Genomic DNA, 23,654 nt, shown 5'->3' on the forward strand with positions numbered 1-23,654 from the left:
GATGTGTTCAGGTTTTGGGGAACATGATAACCATGTTATGATCCTGTGTTTGTAAGTAGAGTATAGGTGCGAGCTAACACGTGAGAAAAAGATATGGGATAGATATATATCTTCATAATCATACACAAAACTTATTGAATGTATAATTACTACCATTGTTTTGAAAGCCATCCATTACAATTAAACAGTTACCTTATAGAACATATTCTGGATCATTCCTGTTCTCTGTGATTATTATGATATGATCAGAATGATATGATCAGTACTCAGTGCAACAGAGAATCAGATTTTACTGCAGATTCACATTTCATAAGAACTATACATTTCATAAGAACTGAGGACATGACCAAGCGATCTCCAGTGTGACTTAACATATGTCCCATATTCTCTGACATCACAGTAAGCTAGTTTTAGTGAGTGAAGCCTGTTCAAATTAATACCTGAATAGTCATAAAAGATACTGCTGTGCAATAAATGCTTTTGATCTATTGACCATTATCTATGTATTTGTTTTTTACAAATCTAATTATTGTTCTGGGATGTATGAAATTGAGTTCTTATTATAATATCAATACGTCTGACTCCAGAATAAATATTCTTGCTAATGAACATTAAATGTTGCATAGTGATCATGTTAGAAGAATAATAATAAGATGGAGCCCAGAACGTGCAGTATTATTGCAACATTGTGTTAGGTCTTGCTGGGATTCTTACTTGAAGCAAAATATTCTAACGCTTTCTCTAGAGCTAGCTGCCCTATAGGAATTTAATTTGCTGAACTTACAGATGGATGACGTGATTTCTTTAAGGTAAATGAATTTACAAGCAGGGTTGTAGTTAAAATTCTCCTTTGTTATCATTTTACATAATAACTGTGAGATTTATAATGAATGCTCATGTAAATGTAGACAAGAATATGTGTGATTTGAATTGCTGTGAACCATCGTGTATCTTACTTAAAAGTTTACTTGACTGAAAGGCTTTAGTATGTAAGAGCTTTTATGATGCTTCCAAGAGGCATTGTCCACCTAAAAGTAAGACCATGAAAGGGCAAACCAATACCTCATATATTGATATTATTCTCATTCAAGACACAAGTACTTTATCTAAGAGAGAGTGATTCCCAGGAATAATTGCAGGCAGTACTTGAACCCAAGACATTAAAACAAGCACCCCACAGATTTTCCTTCTGAAGTTTGTGGTTGGACTCAATGATCTTAAAGGTCTTTTCCAACCTAAATCATTCTGTGATTCTATTCTATGATTCTAAGCTTGTCCTAGCGAATTGGATATAAAAAACTAGAGTCTGTTTCTTGTTTGATCATGGTACTGGATATCTAGGTAGAGTGTTACCTGATTATAGCTCACTCAAAGTCTTTCAAGTTTTTTTTTAACTCCTTTTGACTTTATGTCAGTACACAGTGATCAAAATAGATGAGGAAGAGAGTTTGTTGTAAGTTCACAATTTGTTATAATTCTGCAATTGTCAATATGTGACAGACATGGTGCAGTCACATCGGAGAGGAAGGACAATGTGCTGTTTAAAGAACTGTGTTCTTTAGTTTGCTACAAATTTCTTCATTTCGTTGGACAAATTCACTTTATCTGTCCATCTTTTAACCTTTGCCTGTAAAAAGAGGATGACAACATATCATTTAATCTTGTGTATATTTAAGATGTCATCAATGTATATGAACTCCTGCTTTTGTGATAACAGGCATTGTTATAAGTACTGAGGCAGATAATGAAGAGATAAAAAAAAAATTCATATTTCCTTCTAAACTTTTAACAGAAAAGCAATCAATTTCAAAGTGGAGCTTGGATGATCTTCAAGCAGGGCTATCCTCTCTTGTGTTAAAAAATATGGAAGTGAGTTTTTGCTGTTGGGAATTTAGGGATTTTGATAGGTGAATTCGTATGAAAAACCTAGGAAATAAAAACTCATTGCTACAGTGGTTGTCACCTTTTCAGAACCTGTCCTTCTTTGAGATTTACACTCACAAATACTGCTGTGGGGACCAGGCACATTCTTTTGATCATCAGGAACTGGAATTCTGGGTTTTAGCCTGAAACCGACCCCATCTAACAGGCCCAGTTGTCCCTCCAATTCTGTGCTAGTGCAGAGTGTCTCTGTGCTTGTTCACCAGCTGACATCATCTAGACTACTTTTTAGCAGCACAGTGGAACATGCGGATCTTCAGAGATTGACTACAAATTCAAGAGGGGAAGGATATGCATAACAGGGCAGGGGGTTTGTCCAGATGAATGATCCCTGTGCTGAGGTCAGTGTTGTTGAGTCTACACCAAATCTGGCTCAAAGACCCAGTGGCGGTTATAGGTGACCTTAATAGTAGGGCACTTTTAGGTTTCTTTGGTCCTGGATGCAGCAGAGAAGAGCAGCTTGAGTCCTTCCATTTCTTTCTGAAAGTGGTATGTGTCCTGTATCATTTTTGCTTCACTGCTCATTTTGGCACCCATGTAACTACACTGACATCAAAGTGGTAGCAGACAGTTTGAGCAATTGCAGCCTAAGCATTTGGATGGGGTCTTCTTGCTCAGTAAGAGCTATGACTATGTTTCAGCTCTGTTCTTTTTCTCACTCTGGAGGGATGAAAAGATTTTGAGAAGTAATGACTTCAGAAGAGATTTCTCAGGCTTTAGTGTGCACCAGGAGAAGAATGGCACATAGCTTCATGGCGGACATCTGTCCCATTTGCAGACCATTGTCACCAGTGCAATCAACTTACTTGCACTGTAGTTTCATGGGAGGAGTGGCTTTAAACATAAGAAAGTTCAGTTCCATTTCCTGCCTTCTTGCTGGATATAAATACATGTACATGTGCCTGCCTTATCCAAAGCTAAGAAAGAACATTTATTTGTAAAGGCTCAAAACTGGTAACTTCAATATGAAGATAAAATAATTCCAGTCCTGCAAGACTTCTAGCTGTCAGTCAAAAAGTCTGGAGCATTTTTCCAGTTGCTTTCCAAAGCAGGTGTCAGAAAGGTGTGACTATATACATGATATAGGCACATTTCAGGTGGCATTCTTGGCCAGATCAACCCATTTTTTGTCTGCATGCTTTGTGAGACTCAAATGTGGAACAGTTGTTGTGACTGTCACTTCTAATTTGCACAGCCGTTGGTGTCAACAGCTCTTTCTTGAGAAGAAAAACTGAATCTATTGGCAATATAATTTTATCTTAACTCAAAATTATACAAGTTTAATGTTCACGCCATTGATATGTAACATTTTATAGATGGGGCATGGCCATGAATTGAAAAAAAGGCACTAGTTGAATTCCCTAGCTGAAATCCACATAGGATTTTTAATACTAACTTCTATTTGCAGAAAGAGGAAATATAGCCTTAAAATTAAACTTATATCTCTGGAATGGAAGTGCACACAGGAGACTGCATCAATGAGGCCTCCTAAGCTACTAAGGAGAATATTACTAGGCAAAGCTTAGCAGTTTTGTGTCTCCCAGAGAAGGACAGAAGAGGAGCCACCCGCACTCTCGGACGCTCCACCAGAAATCCCAGACTGTCAAGGACACAAGCATTTGCTGTTCAACTGCTTTTCCATACAGAGGAATCCAGGGCTAGCTCGGTAACAGCTAGTTCCTTATGGCTTTTCTTCTAGTAGACTTCCACCACTGTGCAAAGATTCTGATAAATATTTGTTCCCATATTTAACTAAATTGTTTGAATTCTAGCTCCCAAAGGTGAGTGATGGTGCTCCTCAGACACTGTTCAAAATTGCAGTTTTGTTGCAGGGAACATGTGTAAATAGTTTTCCCTTTTTGATTGTAATACAGAAACAAAGCAGTGGAGTTATGTTTAACACAACAAAGTCTCATAACTGAAATGTGCCATTTATATGTGTGTTTCTCAGAAAACAAGGTGTTCTTTCCTTCCCAGAATCCTCTATATGTCTACAGTAACAAGAGGTGAAGACTGACTGATTTGATGATACTACTATGTATTATACTGATTTTAATTCTACATTTAGATTTTCTTCTACAATATAGTGTTTCTATCTTTTGCTATATCTTCTAGTTCTTTACTTTTGGAATGAATCCACAAAAAACAGCCCATATACATTGCCTGAACCCTATTCATATGAAACAGGCATAACAGAAAGTCAGAGACACTCTTTGGAAATCAAGATGATGATGTGGTTCACAGCCTGACTGCCACAGGTCGTCCTAATGCATACAGAGACTTCCCATTTATGCACAGCAGGTTGTCTGCAGCCTTCATCTTGCCCTTAATGGTATTCTTCTGGTTGCCTTTCTTCTAATTCAGGGGATGTATTTGAGAGAAAAGAGCATGTCTTTAACATGTGTCTCCTTGGTAGTCCTAAGAGACTGGAAAAACCTCCTGGAGTTTATAGCAACTATCAGTTTTAAGACAACCTATCTGCTGCTTGGAGAGATGCTGGTATCTTTGTATGTAAAGGTCAACTTGTTGCTCTTTATCTGCATGTATTCCTCATGCAGGTCCAGTCAGGGTCACCAGCAGCAGGGCTGTGTGGGCATGCAGGCTGAGGGCAGCCCACAGTTTGGCTGTGTGAGAAAGCAAGCCTGCGGGGCTGCAGTAGCATGCTTGCCGTGGGACCCTGCACCACTTCCAGCCCTGCTCTGTTTCTCAGCAGAGTAATGAGATCCCCAGGGAAGTGTTGTCATTTCCCATCTGGCAGCTGCTTTTCGAGCTCCCAGGTCTGTAGTGTGACTCCTGGCTCTTGACCAAAAGAAGATTTTAATAAGGAGGTCTTACCTATCTGTAGCCTATCCAGATCCCTGTCAGGATCCAGATGTGCTTTGTTGACCTGATACAACATTGCCCATCCTGGCCGGGTGTTGAAGAGGTTCTGGTTGGGCAAGAGGGTCTGGCAAGTAAATAAGCAGTATTTTTACCTATCTAATGCTTTGCGTTTTCTGAGTAAGGATAATGAACATGAAATAATAAATAGAAACCATTTACTGCAACCAGTTGTCTAGTGACAGAAGTGTTTGAACAGAAAAGTTGAAAAAACAGTTTGTGTTCATTTGTACTCCAGGGTTAGGTCTTATGTATGGCCAAGTTACTTGCTCTCTCCGTATTTCCACATCTCCATAAAAGATGTTCAATCTGCATTTTGAACTGTGATGAATTGATGTTTTCAAACCAGCAGAAAGTAATGCCATTTTAAAAATTTTAAAAAGTTGCAAAAAAAAAAATTGCTTATTTTCTGAGGAAAAAATGAGATTATGCTGTATTCACAAATATTCTGACTTGGAAAATTATTTCAACAGAAGAATGCACTTACCAGTGTACCAGTGTATTTATTTTGGAAAGCATATGCACTGCTAATCAAGAAAAGTATTTTTAATTTCAGTTAAATATATTTAATATAAACTATAATAATATATTTGAAAAGCTGAAGTTTTGATCTGATTCAGAATGATAATTCCAACATTTTATTTTTGTGAGAAGATGCATTCAGAGCTTCTTTCAGAAGTTTTCTTGACAAGGTTTTGAGAAAAACCAACTGTTCTCTGGCATTTGCAAACAAAATTACCTGGTTATGTAAGAATATTATAATTTTTTTGTCCTAATCCCACAGCTAACTTCTTAGGTCATCTTCTGCAATTGTGCTTATGGTGAGAACTAGTCAGTTGATACATTGCTGTCATTCCAAAATACTAGTTAATACTCTTCTTCAGGTATGTCCTTTTGAGTTTATTTGTGGTATTCCCTAAAGAAACCATCTATGGAAAACTGGATCAACAAATATAAGTACTTAGGAGACTTTCTGGTGACAAAAAAGAAATTGCACTAAGATTTCCATTTCATTAAAAAGAGTAATTTGGCCTTCATCCAAGTACTGAAAAGACATTATTAAAAAAAAAAAAAAGTGAAGAGCTGCAAAGGGAAGAAAAATTGCCTTATTTCCAGCAATTTAAATCCACAGTAATTCTATTGCCTTAATTGCTGTTACATAAAATTTACTGAATTTAATTTTCAGAGTAGTTTGGCTTGTTTGTACTTCAGTCAAAGGTAGATATTTTAATACTGTCACTTTAGTCAAGTGTAGTTACTTTAATACTTACAAACTCCTTCAGGAAGGTTTAAATGTTGCATATAGGTTTCCTGGGAGGAAAGATTATTACTTTAAGTATGGTGCTATAATGAACCGATTTATAAGAGAGTATCTGCATGAAAAATAACACTGCATATTCTTCTCATAATATCATATACACACATATAAAGAAGGAACAGCTTAGCTCCTAGAGCAAGTTTTTTTTTCTGCTGATAACTTTGCTATTCAGGGTGGCTGAAATCTTCCATTTTGAAAAGGCAATAGAACAATGAACACAATGAGCTACTGCCTCAATGCCCTGCCACCACTGTGCCTGAAACCTGGCTTGGAAGAGTCACCCCCAGAGTGGTCTTCGATTTTGCTTCTGACAAAGTGCCAGAGGCAAGGGTGCTGTTGATAATGTGAATATCCATTCTCCAAAGACAGGATGGTGTCAACAGCAATATTTGGTCGCTCGATTAGTGTAGTTCATTTTGACACCCAGGACTGACATTCACCTGGGGACCTGAAGACAAGAAACTCCATCTACTCCTACTGATGTGATAAGTACACTTAATAGTGAACTTCACTGAGAAGGTTTTCTTCTTTTATAGTCCTTTTTGATCTGAACTTTTTCAAAGGAAATAGATGTTTCTGACGCGTGGAACAGCCAATAAAAGCATCATCAGGAACTTTATTAATGTTACTGCAGAACTGTTCAATAGGGGTGATAGCTTGTGCTAGTGAGGAGTGTTTTGAGTGAAGTAGTATAAGTAGTATATTTAGATTGATAGGCTAGTTGTAGGAGCTCATATCAGAAACATAAAGTACTTTTTTCTCTTATCCATCACATGTATTTAATCTAGGGAATGTTACTGATCATTCTGTTCACTTCATAAGTGAAATCCAGAGATGAAAAAGAAGAATTTTATATGGTTTTCCTGCCAACGGTAATGTTAAACTGTGAACAATTTAGGATGTTTCTGTAAAATTTTGTGATATATGTGCATTCCTTTCTTTTCCTTCGATTTTGGTCACCTTGTCCTGAACAAAAGCTGTTAGCTAAATAAAAATATATTATTATTACGCTTGCTGATCTGCTATCTAAAGGAAAACTATATTTTAGTCTATCCTTCCACTGGGAAAAAATAAAGCAAGAGAAAACAGCTGAATACATAGATAGAAATAAGCAAGGTAAAATAAGAATTCATATTTATAGCTTTATACTCAGAGATCATTTAGATTGCACTGTTTAGTTGCATGTAATTTTTTTTTTACATTCTAACTTGTTTACTCAGTTATGTTTTTTTTCAGACCAGGGTCATGGTGTTTAAAGGTATTCCCATTAGCAAATAAAGAAAATAATCTTTAAAAAGTTGCAGATGGGACATATTCAGGTCACAGTGATATCAGTGACTACTCATGTACCAAGCATCTTGCAGGAGACACCCTGTGAATTCATCAGTCTTACTTCACGTTGCTCTGATGTAACATACAAGTGTCTTTCATACATCTCAGGTTTCACTGAATGAAATAGGTTATAAAGCATATCAGAAGATACTGCAAAATTTCAAAGGGCATATTTAAGAGGGATTGAGCCACAGTAAACAAGTGTTAATTATGATTGAGGAAAACAAGGTCATGGTGGGGGGAGAAAGAGGAGGAAGATGCCACTGGAAGATGCCATTTTAACCTTGTTGGATTTTAAGTCAGTGGTCCCTGGAGCAATTACTGCCTTTTTTCAGCATGTGCAGTTAAACTGAGCTACTTATACATAGCTTTGGGCTGTTTTTTTTGTGAAAGTACAAAGAAACCCTCATCTACAGTTTTTATCTACATCAACAGTCTGAAAATTCTCATTTCATATCGCTCACTCACAGTGAAGAATAGTGCTGCACACTTAGGAGGTCTGCTGGGGAAATAACACTGAAAGTACATCATCAAAGAATGCATCAAGACTATAGAATGGCCTTGCAAGAAAAAACATTCACAATTTATTGTTACATAAACAACTCTGTATATGGATTTGTAAATTGCAGTTCAGGTTTGGAGGTTAAGAGTCTGCCTTTATTTTATCAGGAAAGAGTATTAGTAGTGTAGTGTACCTGGATCACCAAATTCAGTCACTGAAATCTAAGATAACTGTTTAGAAAATATCTATTTAGAAAATCCTGTGGAAGCTCCTGAGACACCATGGAAAGTGCTAAATATTTTGAGATGCTGAGTTAGCCACTTAGCTTGGGTTCCATATTGATTGAATTCTTGGATGCCTGCTACCATTGCCTCTGTGTAGGATCTGCTAATAACTACACTGTGAACAATTTTCAGTTTTTTTCTCAAATACATGGTAATAAGCAATCACAAGCACTAATTAATTATATATCCTATGTATATTTTTTTCTTGGGTTTAAACGTGTGATTAAAGTGTGTTTTTGGAAAATCGCAGGCATGCCTCTCAGAAGAATTTGAATTTGTAACCATTATAAGACCATTGTCTCTAAAAATTTTCCGAAGCTGAAGAATTAAAAGGAATTCAGAAAAAAACACAAAACACTAAGGTATCACAGTCTAACACCCAAACCTGAAACAGAGATTGTTTTTGTATCTGAGGGATCTTTACCACATTGCATCTGAAACACTTCCCTTCTCTGGAGGACTTCTGTTTATGACATGAAAATTATCTTTAGCTTCTATAAGCAAAGATGTCATCTCTAATTATTACTTATCAGTTTCCAGACAAGCAATTCGTGTCATCCAATGTTCATTGGGAAAATCAGCATTTCAAAGATCTTGATCTTTTGTTAATTCATGTTTGATTGAATCAGAATATGTCATATGTCCTTGTGAAAGATTGCAGTTTATAATCAGTACTGTAGAGTCCAGATTCAGTTACATCAGGGTTAGATTATGCTATGTTGTATTATTATAGCCACTTGTCCAGTGAACTTTGCAATATCTCTGTGATTCGGGAACTTCCCTGTTCCAGTGACCTTATGACCATCATTATGTGAGGAAAAAAAAAAAAATTCTCCTGTTCCAAGCTGAGTCCATTGTATCTGATCTTTTCATCATGCCACTTCCAAGAAGAGTCTGTCTCCATCTTCTCTCTTCTCATACATTCCTATGCAGTTGGCTCCTAGCCTCTACTGGTGCACAGGGTTATTCGTTCCCTGGTGCAGGACTTTGCATTTCCTGTTGCTGAGAGCTGTGGCAGGTGCTGTGCTGCTGCTGGTTCTCCTTTGGCCTTCTCCTGTGGAGGCCCATCTGCTGGTTAACAGTGTTGATGATTTCTGTTTTCTTAAAGGCTTCTTTCTTGGGTAGGTAGTTCCTGCGTTGTAAAATATCAAATTGGGAAAAATCAAAACATGAGTTACCTGGGGAACTATATGATCATTTCATGTCATGTATTTGTCATTACTACCAGAGAAGAGCCCTTATTCCAGTTAGGCCTAATTATGGTTTTCACTGTGAGAAAGACAGTCTACAATGGATTTTTGCTTGCTACCTTTTTTTTTTTCTTTGTGTCATCTGACTTTTACTCTTCTTGGTTTGAAATGTCATAATTACAAATTGAAATATTTTAAAGTGAGTTCCTTTTTTTCCTTTTTTTTTTCCTGTGTGCATGTAATTCCTAGAAAGCATCTTAAGAAAGAAGAAAAGGCAAAGAACAGACAACTGATGGTACTACTAATAAAACTTTAAAAGTACAATAATTTCTAAAATAATACTGGTTAAGAAATAGCTGGCTAAGTGTCCCTTTGACCCTTGTCTTTTCCTTGAAAAGGTGATGAGTCTTAGAGGAAAGGCATCCCAATGACTAATGCTGTGTCCAGAGGGTCAGCAGCCTTTTGCCTTTCTTGGGATGAAGGAGGAGGTAATTTCTGAAATAGGCAGTTTAGCCTCTTATCTTTTGAAAGCATCCGTATGATCTTTCCTATCACTATAGTTACTTTTGTTTATGAACGGTGAAAACACTTTCTGTTCAGCATTCTGCAAGGTGGGTTGAAAGGAAAAGATTTGCTTTATGTTCTACATATTTCTTTATATTCTACAAACTCCAGTAAATTATCATTTGGAATATCAAGTGTATTTCCCACTCTTTTAATTTATTGTTCTTACTTTTATTTATTAATGGAAAGAGGGAGTATTATACTGCTCCTTCCTACCTCATCTGACTGAAAACCAGCATTCTGATAAGTCTCAGTCAGGTTGCTGCACTGTACAGCTTCATAGGTCAATGTCTTCAGTGATTTATAACTTCTCATTGATCCTAGAAAGCTTGCCATTTCTAGACTGCAGGGTCTGTTTTCATCTGTTGTTTTCTATTGGCTGTAGGGCCTATAGTGTTTGATCAAAGAGTTCATCATTAGTGTACTATTTGTTTGATTTATAGAACAAACTGAATACTTAGAAATAATGGTCAGGGCAGGATGTCATTTTAGATTTGCAAAATACTGTTGGTTTCAGAAAAACAATGGCAGTTTAAACCAGCTTGAGAAGCTTACACAATGTGGGACTTGATTTTAAGTTTCTCATTAATTTCCGTGGGAACAGGTCTACAGTGAGCAGCATAATCCTAGTTTATTTTTAGTAAAATTTTAATGTTTAATATCCTTATTGTCTCTTTGTTGACACAGAGCATTAGGGATCTAGATGAGCCTTTACTGTGGAATTCTCATCAGGCTGCTGTTTTTGCATCCTCCCGTGGTACAGGCATGTGTCTTAAACTGTTATTGGTCTGGGAAGACCAAGACCTCAGTTGTTGCTTTTTTTGCCCCCCCCCCCCTTTTTTTTTTACATCTGTCCAGCTTACTTCCAGAGCACCGTTTCCATCTGTTACCTTTTCACAGCAATGAAACTGCATTGATCAGCAGGATAGCACTTACCCTGCCTTTGCCAGACTTCTGACCTGGAGAGTATTTTGCTATTCAGCTTGAAAACTCACCCTGCCTTTAATTGTGCAATACCTGAGGCATACAATACAAATGTGTTTAGAAGATTCAAAACATGGTCTTTAGTCAAGGTAACATCAATGTAGGAATGTAGGGGAATAAAGGGAATAAGCTGTTCTACGCCATTGTTTGCTGCCTTCAGCATGCTCACTCCAGCGCTTTCTGTAGGATTTGATCAGCATCACGCAGGAGATACACATTTCCTCTTACAACTCTCTCTCTCTGCTCTTTCCTCCCCCCTGCCATCAGGCAGCTGCCTTTGATATTAGCAGATTTTTCACTCTTAGGAGGATTCTGTAATTCCAAAAGCCTTTGTAATTCTCCTTCTTGACTTGACTTTAAGCACAAAGGGTATTAAGAAGTACCTGTTTCTTTGCTTTCCTGAGTGTGGATTTTCCACTCTACCCCTGCTGCACGTCGCCCAGATAGAACTGGTTAAAGTGATGGGACAGCACCCTCAGCCAATGGCATGTCTAAGCACAATTTCTAAGGTTAGTGATGTTTTCCTCTATTCTGCAACTTTTCCAGGTAGGTAATATACCAGGGACCTTTTTAGCCCATGCCTGAAACACTGAAACTCTATTATTACTCAGTAATAAACTAGTTTTGAAAATATGTGAGCTGTACTTAAACACTCAAGCAGGGGTAACAGTAGTAAGTATCTCTTGAGGTATTCTAGTGCACGTCATAGTAAACCAGGATGTGTATTCTTCATTATGCCACTCGTGTGCAAAGTTCATCAGATTTTGTAATTACAGGATGAATGTGTTACTTCTTTAGGTGACTGGAATTTACTATGCGAGAAACTTCTCACAAAGGTATTACTCCCCGTTCTGTGATGAAATGTCAGAACTTAGGCTTTCTTCTAGGTGTCCTTTGAAATTGCTGCCCTCTAGTTTGAGCAGGAAAGGTGTCCCTCTGTGCAGATGTTTATATTGTCTTCCACTGTTAACCACATCTAATTCATGTCACACTCTATCCTAAAAATGATTGTTTGTGTTTGAATTACATCAAAGAGATACCTTTGTCAATTTTTTTTTCCCTGAGTTCATCAAAGTGTTTTATGTGAATGCACTCATCAGGGCAACTTGTAGGGAAAATGGTTTAATGGCTCTTTTACAGATGCTTCATCGTTGCACCGGTAAGTAGCAAGCAAGAAGAAAAAAACCCGACTACTGTATTTATGGTTCTTTTGTGATCAGGATAGCACTGATGCTGGAAACCTGATGGAATGGCTCTTTGAAATCTATGTTTTGCGGCTCAGAATGAGATCTGGGCCTCTTGGTTTCTGTAAGAGTATTCAGTGATTAAGCCCATAGCTTATAAAATTGATTCTTGATTAAAGTTTTAACATGGTAATAGCCAATTTCTAAGCTGGTTAATTTTTAAAAAAGACATTGTTAGAAATGTGATTCACAGTGCAGATTTTTAATTCAGTTGTGTTTATGGGTTTTAATTAAGGTAATGTCTTGCTGTTAACTCTCGAAGGGTTATCAGATATTTGCACAGTTATTCAAGCTGCAGCAGTTCTTCATGAAAATACATATTTCTATACTTAGAATTTGTGTTGTGTGGTAATTATGGGAAATACATCTCAGTTATAGACTAACCCAAAGATCATGAAAATATGTGACTTGTATATAAGGACTATCAAGAAGGCACATAAAGAAAACTAAATGCTCCTTAAAAAACCTCTTTAGATTTGTGTTGACACCTATTATTTAATGTTGATTTACCTACCATTTTCAATTCTTAAACTTCTCATTAGTTGTCACACTGCGTCTGCTTATAGTTAGAGAATGTGGTTTACAAGGTAGAGACTGTCCACTTTGTGTTGCACTCAGATGATAATTCACTCGGTACGTCTGTGTAGTTCTCTTTTTTGGGCAAAATTTTACATTGCCTGTTTGTAGTCTGGATGTTTTACTTGTTCTATCTCATTCCCTCTCTCAACACAGAACTTGGGCCCATAATTAATGGAGTTAGTAGGACTCGGTGTTCAAACCTATGATTTTATAGACCTCTTGTAAAACTCAGCAGCCATAGTCTGCTCAGCAGCAGCTAAAAATAACACAATTTGACTGACTTGTGATAGACTGGGGCACTTCTGAAAATTTTGCTGTCAGTTTGATTCTCTCCAGTTATATATTAGTGTGGATCTGAAATCAGTATTCAGGTGGCAGCTTGGTTCTCAGCCCATTATTTAGTAATTCAAATATTAGCTCTAGATGAAGAAAGGTGAAATACAGTAGGCATGAACATATGTTAGCTTTTCCTCAATAAACTGCTTTATATCTCAATGGCAGAATGCTTCCATTGAAAGCTGTTAATGCTCAAATTTCAATGCCACTTTTAAAGAAGAAAATGTAAGTTATTTTATGAAAAAAAAAAGAGTTCCACTTTTTAAAAATCTTAAGTACATGTAGGAGTTCAGTTGTGCATAGGGTTTTGCAGAACTGGCATAGCAGCATGTTTAATAGACCCTTCATGACTCCACTTACTTAGTACTATAATCGTGTAAGTAGCAACTTGCTCTCTATTTTTTTCATTCATCTACAAGGGAGATTTGAAGACATCTGCATAGTTAACTTCATTTCCACCTGTGAGTAATGACATTTTAAAAAATCATTTCAGGAAAAGCTGTCAGAAGACAGTAAGAAATGTAAAGAAGGCATAGAAAAAATTCACACAGCAGCAGATGAAGACTCAAGAAGTGAAAGCAGCAGCACTGAAGAGGAAAAAGAAAAGACAAAATTGCTATTGGAGCGTTTGAAAGCTCTGGAGGTAAGTACAACAGTTTCACACATAGAAGATCATCCTGCCCCCTGCCTTGTTCATTTCTGAATGAAATGCACTGCAGGGTGCACTGAATCACCCTGTAGTATAAAATCTAATCTTTCACAGTTCACCTGTACTCGTGTTATGGGTTATTTTTTTTATGATTCATTTACCAAGGATGAAGAAGCAGCTTAGTCTTAGAACCACTGAAAGGATCCCTGTCTAATACTGAGCATGAAATATCCATAAAAATAACTTCATACATTATTTTAATTCATTTGAGAACATTTAATAAGAAAAATTGTTTTTGCTGGTTTTGTTTCAATTATTAATACTGTAATATACTTTACTTGCTTCATCATAGTTTATTGCTCAACTTTTAAGTCAGTGGACTGCTTGTTTGAAGACTCAGCTCAGGTCTTTTTACTGCTAGATTGTGGAACATGTATTTCCTTGCAGACCACATCAAGAACTGCACACTCTACATTTTGAGTGCATTTCTGGAAAATCAGGATGTGCAAAATACTGCACCTTGTGGTAATTCCTAACTAGAGTAAAAGTTTTAAAGTTTTGTTAGGCAGCCATGGGCAAGGTGGAGGTAAGTCTGTAACTATATATATGAACTTTGTGCTCCTTGAGAGAAGCACGGGTTTCGAAGTGCAGAAAAAAAAAGAGACTGCATATTTTAATACAATTTTGAACTAGTACAAAGGCATAATTTTAACTTACCAAGTGTTTCCTCCATTCTCTTCTGGTCAAGTATCTGTGTAGTGTTATATGTGTAGATAAATGAATGCCTTAGAATGATCTTACTGGCATTTTGCCTCTGTAGGGTCTTGGTAAACAAAGACTTCATTGCTAGGCCTATACATTTTGGGTTAAGTGTGAAGGCTCTTTTGTTTATTATGAGTTGTACTCTGATCAAATGAAAACTATGGATTTTTGTTCTTGCACTTTGTTAAAAGTAAAACACAAACAGTTATAATCATGTTTGGATCTAAATACAGAATCTGAAATCTGAAAGGTGTAGGCAGTCTCTGCAATTTTTCTTTCCTTTAAAGTCTTAGGCTGTTTGTAAAATAAACGCATTTAATATTAATTAACTCTAAATTTTCCCTGGGGAAAAAAACACATGACACTAAATTTTTAAGACACATAAAACTCTGATAAATGTACAGTTTATTATAGTCTTGCTTTATCTGTTGATGGAGAATGACTGTAGGTTACTTGTGGTCTTCTATTTCCAAATATGCATGATTTATGTTTGCTTTGCCTTGTTCTTAATTAGTCTGCATGACAGTTGCAGTTCTTTATGTTCTCAGTTGATAGGAAGTTGTTCAATAACGTCACAACCTTTATCAGTTGTGGCAAATTGCCTAGATATATAACGTAACGTTATGGACAGACAGAATCTAGTTCTGGAAGGTCAGTGAATAGGTCACCTCACTAATGCCAGCGTTGTAGATTGGCTTCTTCAAAACCACATATTAGTGAATGCCAATACTTCAAGAATTAATCTACATAAATAGTCTAAGGAGCTGTCAAAGTAGAAAGATGAACTGCAGGGCCAACATTAATTGTGGCACAAGATAATTAAAACAAAGTGTTGTTAATTGTGTGTTGTTTAATGTTATACATTTTTGCACTTGATTTTTCACTTGAAGAATATAAATTGTAATGTCAAAGACTTTATGGTTTATTAATCAAGAGATACACTTTTTTAAAGCTATATGCAATTAGCAGTTCTAATCCTTTACTATTTGCAGGGTGATTATTCTAAATATTTTATTTATCTATATAGAAAGGAATGAAAAATTACTGTTTGTTAGTTCCTGTGCTGTGGGTGTCATAATCTTTAATCTTACTTTACATGATTAGATGTTACTGTATCATATACAATTAATAAAATCAGCAAGGCTAATGGTCTTCCATCTGTGCACTGTAGAATCTGAAGATTGCCTAGAAACAGAACTTAGTAAAAGTAATAGTCAAAATGTGGGACCTAATCCATTAATGCCTATTAATATAATTTCATGAATATCAGCACTTTGATGAAATCTTTTATTTCTTCATATTTGTTTGCTACTTAAGTGTAGCTCATGACAAGATGTAGCCTAGTCTGTAGAGCATTGTAAAATTATTCCATCCTTCCTCCCTACCTATATTCATTGTGCTGTTGCTAGTGAGCTTCTCTTGAAATGGGGCACCATACGTATGTATGTATATATATGTATATAAGTATCTATTACAGTGTACCTCTAGGGAAAAACTTGAGCAAGTGGTGTAATGTTTTTATTATATAAAAGTTTAGATTCAGCAGCTGGTTTTTTATGGTTAATACCTTCTCTTGACTGGTCATATTAAAACAAAAAAAGTTGGATAAGTCCAAGCTAAGTTTCAAGTGAATGAAGTATCAAAAAAGAAAAGCTATCCATGACACAGGGATAAGTGGGTAGTTTAGCTGGTACAAATACAGCATAATAGATTATTTAGTTTCTTTTATTTTGAATATCTATATGAGTTCTTTTTCCATACATGAAATAAATTGTTTCTGCCCTTCCTGGACTACTGGCATGGTAGATATGAGGTGAGTGGTGTTTTTATTCAGGAATTTCTGGCAATGTGAAGAAAACTGTAGTCATCTTGGACTGTGGGACATTATCAAATCTAAGTGTGAAAAAAGGGGTGAGGCTTCATTTTCACAGAAAACTTTCATTAAATGGCTTCCACATCAGTGGAGTTGTATATTTAACTTTTTTTTTCCTTATACTTGGGTACTATCAAATGTATTTCCAGATAAATTTCTGTAATACCTTTTAGGTGTTATTAACTTCTGTTTAACCTAGAAATTTTCTGAACTGAACAAATCAGTATAATAAAGTGTCTTTGTAGTCAGTCCAAGTGAAAGCTATCATATACTTTGATAAGAAATATACATACATATTTTCCCATTGCTGCATTTACCTATAATCTTTTCACATCCTTTATCATTTACAGCAAATGCTATTTCCACTCTACTGACTGATAAATACCATACGTTTCTAATCAAATGAAAGAGATGACAAATAACAAATGGTTCATACCATCTCGTATCCCATTTTATGTAGTTGAAATTAATTGCGATTTCCTGGATATCAAAACTCCTTTGTGCCCTCAGCATTTTTAGTTTGCTGCTCTTGAAATGCCACTTAATTTACTTTAGCAGTTAGGATCGAATGCCTTCTAACTCTTACAAAGCAAAAGCAAAAAAATTCTTTGATAACTTTTCTGTGCATTTGGAGTGCTGCAAAAAATGAAATACTAAGAAGTATGGTGAATAACATATCAGCTCCTTGGTAGAATTTAATTTCTTTAATCTGCTTTTATCACCAGAAGAATTGCAATTTTTTTTTAAATGGTAACCAGAAATGTAGAAAAAATATCATTTATTCTGGATGTGTACCAGCCCACATACAGCAATTTCAAGTATATGTAGGTATAAACACAATTACAGTAAAACAATAATGTTATATTTCTAAAGCCATATGCATTAAGTTGGAAATTTTTCACAAAACCTTAATTTGCCCTCCTGGGTATGTTAGGTATTATACGGACTCTCATTGCGAGATTGTATACTATTTCTTGTTTCCAGCAAGAACAGTTTACACAGTCACAGTGCATAGAGGAAAGCTTTGAGAATATTCTGTATTTGAAAAACAGTGCCGTAAAGGCCTTGAGACTGTCCCAGGACTTTGTTATCCAATATGGAGCTATGGTCTCTCTGCCCCAATTTAGCCTTAAATGACTGAAATAAAGGCTGCCCTGAGCACCTGCATAATTGCAGGTGAATTAAACTGGTACACTGAGTTAGTGTCAGTCTTAATCTAAACATGTCTGTAAAAGTCATAGTTACTTTGATTTTAAAAATTTAATCAGTGATAAATACTGTGTCATCTTTGAAGGCTTATTAAAGCCTGTCATTTGCACAGACATCTATGCAGTGAGGATAATTTAGTATGAATTAACTATGTCTGACTGTATGAAATGTTCCAGCTCTTCCGGACTTCCTTCTTTTCAGCTGCAGTAGTGCAACTTTCTTAGAAAGTATTTGGTTGTTATATTTTGGTTGATTGTGAAGAAAGTAAGCTGCTGGATTGCTCCAAAGTAAATGACCAAAGAGTACTTAGTGGAGGTTGTTTTGGATGATGCTGTCTGCTTTTGCCAGTATTCTGTAGGATACACAAATCTTTCTTTGTGGTGTTATGTCCTTTCACATGCTACACGTCTTCTCAATTCCTCAAAAAGAAAGGGGAGTGTGAGTAAATATTGGATGAAGACTCAAGAAGACTGGACTTAGTTCCCATCTTAGCTGCAGATTTCCTGCATCCTGTACAGTCTATTTATTTCATCTTTTTGTGACTTAGTACCACATCTGTAGACAGGTAAAGAGCTAGAATGTGGCATGCAGTCAAATACCTTGGGAAGCTGGCTGGTTTCTTCTGGCTTCTTCCATCTGAATGTATTCTTATACTTTGACTCAAAGACGTGGAACTGGAAACAGCTCAGAGGAGAGAGCCATAATGCCCCGGTTTAGTCTGGTAGGGTAACATGTTTTACACAGGAAACAAAGAGGAAAACAGATTACAAAAGCAACAGAATTAAGTTTTCGAATCTGGATGTGACTATCCAGCTCTTAGATGCTGAGTTACCACATATAAGGAACACCTCAACTATAGGTCCTAGATTCAGTCTGCAGATAAAAAGAATCTGAATTACCTCTACTCACTCCAACCCTCTTCCTGTGCTCGTTCCCCTATGAAGGTAGGCACAGGATTGACGACTTATCTGCATTTCTGAAGAGACCACAGCCCTTTCTCCTAGAGATTACTGTTAAGTCTTTCACGTAATCAGAATGCAGGCGTGCTCCCTCCTGTGAGGCTTGTAAGTTGATCTGTATGACAGGAGTCAGCATGTACATTGCATCATATGGTGCATCATGCTTGCCTTATGACAAGATGTCCATCTGTTATGGAATGACTAGTACCTGGGTGGCGGATAGGACATAATATTTTGACTAGCATCTATTCCATTTCATGGCTGTGTATGCATACCTGATCTGACCGTACACAGTGGTCACTCCCCTCTGTTAGATGAACAGTGTACCATCACCTTGTTATGGGGAATTCATGAGTTTTGATTGTGTGGGAACAGTGTCCACTCTGCAGAAGAGGTGATGTACCCACCTTAGCCTATGATGGTGCACAACTAACGCCTTGCTAAAACCACAGTATTTACATTCAAATTAAAATAAACATCAACAAGGAAGTGGTTTCCCTGGTTTACTGAGTGTCCCCCTTCTCTCCCAGAAGTTCTGCAATGGGAATGAGTTCCACTGGCCTCAAAAAATAATGATTGAAGGCTGCTCATTGCTTGCGGGTGAGTGGGACTCAATGAAACTTTCAGTAAACTAAACTGCAATGGAAGCAGTATCTGCTTGGATAAAGTCACAAAACCACTCTAATTTTAATTATAGAATTTTGCCCTCTTGCCCTTTGCAGTTCATCATAGAAAGATGTGTTTTGTTTTAATAAATTGAGCTTTGGGAGAAAACTCACCCAGGATAATAAGCTAAATGTTCAAATATATTAGAGGGGTAATTTCCCTTGTATCACCACCATTAAACAAATGAGGAAGTATGTCAAGTATTTCCCATATTATGTTTTTACTACCCTGCAGAGGAAGAAAGACCTATCAATGACCTATAAAAAAGAAATATGAGAAGGGTATGTATTTCCTTTGAGCGGATTGAGAAGATAACTTTATTTTGAGTGGGGTGCTGGTGGTTTTTGTTTTGCTCTTACATTATTTTCCCTTCTTTTTTTTTCTCATTTTCCATGTACCAAAATATGAAATGGTAAGAAAATTAATAATTATGTTCTTTTCCATTGCAAGAAACATACAATGTGCAGGGGCAAAGAGCTTGACTGTCTGAAAATAATTGTGAGGAAAAATTTTTTGTTCATTGAAAGTCAGCTGTTTCACTTTGGTTTATAGGAAATCTGAATCACTTTACTTAGATGCGTAGAAAAATCATGAAACTTTAAAATATTTTGTAGCAATGTTCTAAATATTTTGTAGTCTTGTTCCAGCTAATGCATTTAATCTGATTCAGCCAGAAGCCTCTTCTTAGCCCAGTGCTTTGGCTATCCATGTAACTGGATCCATTATGCTGATCAGTCACCAAAGGCCAGCCTACTTAATCCTAATTATGGGATTATTTTACTTTTGAATCTTTTCAGTAGGAGACTTTTATAATTAGTTTTCTGAACTGTGCCTAAGAACTCTTTTTTTTTATAGCCAGGGATCAGAAGGTGAGGCAGGGAAAGTCTTATTTCCAAACTTATCCAGTGGCTGATAATGAATCGACGTTGACTTGCATCACTGGTTTCAAAACCAGCCCATCTTATTCCAGCTCTTTGCTCGTAATAGTATTGGCAAACTGTTTTAGCATCCCACTAACTGAGTAAATTTCAAATTAAAACATTACAAGTACTATTAAGTTGAATGTATTCTATAATCTGTTGATGCTTGAACTCTTCTATTATAGATCTTCAGTGACTCAGTTTTTCCTAGTCTTTGAGAAGCAGATCTCATGGTTGCTACCTGTTTCTCCTTGCCTTTCTGCTTTGAGGTGATTTCCTCTTTGCTGCACTCCTGCAGCAATGTTTAAATGCACCTCCTTCCCAGATGTTCGTACCCTCCCTCTGCCAGCTCATGCCCTCCTGCTGTTCAGATCTTCCACTGTGGCTTTTCCATCCATTCTACGTGCTGCCCATGAGTGCATGAAGCTGCATGCTCCGTAGTTGGCACAGAGACTGAATAGCTTTCAGTGGTTGATGGACCTTATCAGTTGGGATGTTAATAGAAATAATATCTTCATATAGAAGATGGAGACTAATAGAGACCTTTTCTGGGCAGAGAGTTAGTTCAGTTAGTATGTGATGAGTATTTAAGAGAAGAGAATATTCTTCTTGCAAACATGTAAAATACTGAGGATCTAAAAGGACTCTTTTTTCCTCTTTCCTTTTACACTTTTTTTCGTAAGCCAGTCAAAATTCATGACTTTCTTTTTTGGCATGCAAAAATCAAGATGACCTAGTAGGGATATGAATTTACACAGGGATGTTGAAAATAGCTCTGCCCACTGGATGTAGGAAGAGCTGTTCAGATTTGCTCTGTCTTTCATTGCCTTAACCATTTGCTGCTATCAGTAGAGAGAGGCTGCCAATCCACTGTTCCACCAAACAGTTCCATCTCCTGAAATGGGAGAGTGCCTTACTATAAATAAGTCTCTACATTAAGTCATTGCCTTCATGACTTGTGGAAGAGGCATAGAGGAAGCCATGCATATCTGCATTTTTCTGACTATTCAGTTCAATCAAAATTTAAAATACTTAGTTTCTAAAATCAACCGTGGTGCCTCCTGGGAATTTTAAGTCTGAGTAACAGATGGTATTGTTTTCTTTTCTAACCAAGTCTAGGGAAAAAAAAAGAATATTGAACTGCATGTCCTATGAAGCACCACAGGAGTGGTTCAGAAGTTAAATGTTTTGGTTCACAACATGCAGAGCTTCTGAGGTTTTGGCACACGTTGAAAAGGTAAAAAATTTCAGATTGACTCTCCGCTTCCTACTGTGAGATACCCATGAAGCAGGAATCTGTCAGAATTTGCTAATTCAGTGAAGTGCTCAACAGAATATGCTCTGACTAGTGTTCCTGTTCTGTTAAGTTTTAAAACTGCATTTGTTTTAAGTGTGACATCATGTCATACCCCATCAACTACTTTTATAAAGGGAATTTTGCTGCACATCAGAATTTTTCTCCTTTAGGTTGCTCACACAGTCAATTTAGGTGTTACTAAAAGTTACTAGCTTTCTAGAATCAGGTATATCAGTGCTCCAACACATCAGTCTATCCAAGTGACATACAAAGCACATTGAAAAGGCAGAGTGAGTAATGTATGCTATTCCTGATTTGTACCTTCTCAAGGTATAATGACATAAAACACCCTTTTCCAGGGCAGTGAATCCAACATCTTCCAGGTGGAAGAAACATTTCTTATATCCAGTTTTTAATTCACATTAATATTTTAGTCAGGACCCTTTAGTTTACCTATAGTGTTGATGTTTTGCCTAAATTATGGTGCATGCAGTTGTGAGAATTATAGGTAAACTATAGGATCCTCAAGATAGTATACTGAGCTCTGAATTTTTACAGAAAAATAAGAACATGGATAAGCAATTAATGTTCATTTTAGCACAACCAAATATAATTTCATATTTTTATTGTAAGAGCAGATTATAAATTCTTTTTTTCTATGATATTCCAGATTCCAGTACAATGGCTCTTTTCTTACAGTTATGTACCACAGAGAAAGCTCTGTGGTACTTATTTGGCTGACATAACAAACGCTCTTTAAATAGTTCAAAGTATTGAATATGGCGACAAGAATGATGATTTGGTGCCAGAAGGTCTGAGAAATAGGTGTAGTCAGTGAAGAAAAGGTAAGTCAGGGAAGTCAAGGAAAATCGTCTTGGTTTTATTAAACCTGTCAGATTTTCTCTATTGAAATAAATGTTAACCATGCTCTGCAAAGAGTCCTTGCTAGGTTGCAGTGAAGGAATCTGATATTTCAATCTGACTTTTATAATTTAAATAATGATAGTTTTCCAGTGCCCTTCTCTCCATGTATAGTGCCTTCTTGCACATAATGAGTAGATAATGTAACTTACCTTTTTTAGCAATCAAGCATGTGGTACAATTGAAAAAACTCTCTCCCGACTGAATGAAATGAGATTTTCCAACACTATGTTATAGATCTAGGTGACTGTGTTTATCCCAACACATCTATCATTTCAGAGAGTGAGACATGGTAGTTTTTTTAAGTAGTTTCTATCAGGTATGCAGTCTGGGCCCAGTTCTACACAGCGCTTTCTGTGAGCCTTTTCATTGCTCACAGTGGCACTTCTTTTGGAGGAGAGATTCTGCACAACAGAGATTTTAGAATCACACTTTATATTTTTAATTTACATACTAATGCATGCAATTGGCTGACAGTTGTGTAGTTCATAAACTAAATAAATAGCTGCAGTTTGTGTCAAACTGACATTATTAAGAAAATCCTGGTATTCTGTGGACATTCTCCACTGGCTGCATAGGAAATCCCAATTTATGTACCTCAGCTGTTAGAGCTGCAATCCCTTACAACTCTTACATAGCAAAATAATTTCTTTCTTTTCATTTCTCTTTACTGGCCTTGGAAAATGATGAAACGGAAATAAGGTCTGCATGGTGATGCACTTCTTGTTAATTCGATAGTGATTTCCTTTTTGTTCATCTTGTAGTAATACAGAATTGGAGATTATAGCTGGGGTTCTGGGCAGTTATAGTTACAGTCATATTACTAGAATTACTGGAGCTGTGATGACTTCTGCATATAAGGGTCTTGGAGCTTTGGTCTTGGAGCTGCATGTTAGGGTTTTGGCTCTTGCCATGTGTTTAACTACACTTGTGAGATCTATATGATTAACATACTCATGAAATTCAATATTCACTGGCTTTATTATGCAGCCACTTTAATAGTCCACAGCAGAAAATACTCAAACGGTTATTTTTAAGTCTGCTTAATCTGTCATGATGACAAGCAAAGATTTTAATATTAGTTATAAATATATAAAGAGAATAGATAAATCAAATGTGGAATAGTCTGAAATCAAATGTGGAATAGTCTGACTTTAGTCCTTTACAAGTGACTGATTTTCACTGATGGTTCTATAGATACCTAATTAGTCACTAACTAATTATTTAATTTCAGTGTATCACCA

General features: G+C 36.5%; 1 protein-coding gene across 1 annotated transcript in view; it reads left to right on the plus strand.

Moving 5' to 3' along the window:
- NCKAP5 (NCK associated protein 5) overlaps window positions 1-23,654 on the plus strand; it is a gene marked incomplete at its 3' end in the record, with an annotated part of 384,285 nt that overhangs the window by 239,853 nt on the left and 120,778 nt on the right. The window contains exon 6 of the mRNA XM_082001372.1: window positions 13,648-13,797. Within this exon, the coding sequence (XP_081857498.1) occupies window positions 13,648-13,797 (150 nt within the window). The remainder of the gene's footprint in view (window positions 1-13,647; window positions 13,798-23,654) is intronic.

Source organism: Phaethon aethereus, assembly GCF_964289735.1.
Source record: "Phaethon aethereus genome assembly, chromosome: 6".
Taxonomy (NCBI): Eukaryota; Metazoa; Chordata; class Aves; order Phaethontiformes; family Phaethontidae; genus Phaethon; species Phaethon aethereus.